Raw genomic sequence first — 2,500 nt, forward strand, 5'->3', positions numbered from 1 at the left:
GCTTAGATGTATATTGAGGAAATAAAGAAGCCTTGTTGTTCTAGGAATAAGATGTGGAGAAATGAAGAAGTAACGGGGGTTTTGCAAGATTTTTTTTTCCCTCCTGTAGAATTTGGGCTGGAAAAAAAAAAAAGTTGCTTCTCCTAAAACATTGTTTGTGGTGAGCAGTGTCAGCCTCCCTGACAATGCCGGGGATGGATGGGTGCGGGCAGCCAATGGCGGGGAGGCTGGGCCTCTGGGAGGCCGTGGGGGGAGAGGCCGGGGTGCAGGGGGAGAGGGCGACCACCAATGGGCTCTGACGTCCGACCAGACGTGACTCCGCCCCCTCCTCCCATTCATCAAGGGGGGACTGAGTCGTCCTTTCAATTCATTTATCTGCAGGAATGATTGCCGCTATCAGTCTCCAGCTCAACGCCCGACTGAGGAGGTGAAAGTTTCTCCCCAGGAAGATAAACCGCAAAAGACAATATTGTGCACGATTTCATCGCAGAAAAAAAAATAAAACAAGAAAAGGAAGAAATCTCCCCGAATAATAACAACATTCCCATGCACACTCCTCTGTGCGGTTTGTGCTGCAGTTCTGGTGCACAAACAGCTGTAGTTTTGCTCCATCGCTGAGATCTCATCGATGTAAAGCAGCGCGATCACGATCGATCTCCTCCTGAGCAGCGCACGGTCTTGTTGTTGGGCGATCGCCGAAGAAGCAGCGATGCTGCTGGACGCAGGACCCCAGTACCCCGCCATAGGAGTCACCACCTTCGGCTCCTCCAGGCACCACCACTCCACGGGCGACGTGACGGATCGGGAAGTGGGACTGGGCATCAACCCTTTTGCCGATGGAATGGGCGCCTTCAAGATTAACCCCAGCAGCCACGACCTGGCCTCCGGGCAGACGGCGTTCACTTCGCAGGCTCCGGGCTACGCTGCGGCCGCCGCCCTGGGGCATCACCACCACCCGGGGCACGTCGGCTCCTACTCCAGCGCCGCCTTCAACTCCACCCGGGACTTTCTGTTCCGTAACCGGGGCTTCGGGGAGGCGGCCAGCGCCCAGCACAGCCTGTTCGCCTCCGCGGCGGGGGGCTTTGGGGGACCCCACGGACACACTGATGCCGCAGGACACCTGATCTTCCCAGGACTACACGACCAAGCCGGCGGCCATGGCTCCCCCAATGTGGTGAACGGGCAGATGAGGCTGGGCTTCTCCGGAGACATGTATGGGCGACCCGACCAGTACGGCCAGGTGACCAGCCCCCGGTCCGAGCACTATGCGTCCACCCAGCTCCATGGATACGGCCCTATGAACATGAATATGGCGGCCCACCACGGGGCAGGGGCCTTCTTCCGTTATATGAGGCAGCCCATCAAGCAGGAGCTGATTTGTAAATGGATTGAACCCGAACAGTTGTCAAACCCCAAAAAGTCCTGCAACAAAACTTTCAGCACCATGCACGAGCTGGTGACACATGTGACGGTGGAGCACGTCGGGGGCCCGGAGCAGAGCAATCATATCTGCTTCTGGGAAGAGTGCTCCCGAGAAGGAAAGCCCTTCAAGGCCAAATACAAGCTGGTCAACCACATCCGAGTGCACACGGGGGAGAAGCCATTCCCCTGCCCCTTCCCAGGCTGCGGGAAAGTCTTCGCCAGATCCGAGAACCTGAAGATCCACAAAAGAACTCACACAGGTCAGTGCATGTCGCGATTATGTCTCATTATCGTTACAATATATAGAACTCACACAGGTCAGTGCATGTCGCGATTATTAGAATGTCTCTATCATTGTAATATATAGAACTCACACAGGTCAGTGCATGTCGCGATTATGTCTCATTATCGTTACAATATATAGAACTCACACAGGTCAGTGCATGTCGCGATTTCTAGAATGTCTCTATCATTGTAATATATAGAACTCACACAGGTCAGTGCATGTCGTGATTACTAGAATGTCTCTATCATTATAATATATAGAACTCACACAGGTCAGGGCATGTCGTGATTACTAGAATATCTCAAGATTATCACAATATATAGAACTCACACAGGTTTTTTTACAATTTACAGAACTCTCACAGCTCAGTGCATGTTGCGATTATTCTACTGTATTTTTATTATCGTTACAATATATAGAACTCACAGAGCTCAGTGCATGTCGTGATTATTATATTGTATTGTTATTATTATTGTTACAATATACAGAAGTCACACAACGCAGTGCATGTCGTGATTATTAGAATTGTATTGTTATTACTAGCTGTACAATATACAAAACTCACACAGCTCAGTGCATGTCGTGATTATTACACTGTATTGTTATTATTATCGTTACAATATACAGAAGTAACACAGCTCAGTGCATGTCACGATTATTAGAATTGTATTATTACTATCTGTACAATATATAGAAGTCCTACAGCTCAGTGCATGTCGGGATTATTAGAATGGTATTATTTTTATCGTTACAATATATAGAAGTCACACAGCTCAGTGCATGTCGCGATTA

At 49.7% G+C, this 2,500-nt stretch overlaps 2 protein-coding genes across 2 annotated transcripts in view; one reads left to right on the plus strand and one right to left on the minus strand.

The window, feature by feature from the left end:
• ZIC4 (Zic family zinc finger 4) overlaps nucleotides 1–47 on the minus strand; it is a 17,758-nt gene extending 17,711 nt beyond the window's left edge. Inside the window, exon 1 of the mRNA XM_075340792.1 lies at nucleotides 1–47. This exon is cut by the window's left edge and continues 98 nt beyond it. The gene's annotated coding sequence lies outside the window, so the exon portion shown is untranslated.
• Nucleotides 48–362: 315 nt separating this feature from the next.
• Nucleotides 363–2,500, plus strand: part of ZIC1 (Zic family zinc finger 1) — a 6,000-nt gene continuing 3,862 nt past the window's right edge. The window contains exon 1 of the mRNA XM_075340793.1: nucleotides 363–1,682. Within this exon, the coding sequence (XP_075196908.1) occupies nucleotides 710–1,682 (973 nt within the window). The 5' untranslated portion in view covers nucleotides 363–709. The remainder of the gene's footprint in view (nucleotides 1,683–2,500) is intronic.

Source organism: Anomaloglossus baeobatrachus, chromosome 3, assembly GCF_048569485.1.
Source record: "Anomaloglossus baeobatrachus isolate aAnoBae1 chromosome 3, aAnoBae1.hap1, whole genome shotgun sequence".
NCBI lineage: Eukaryota > Metazoa > Chordata > Amphibia > Anura > Aromobatidae > Anomaloglossus > Anomaloglossus baeobatrachus.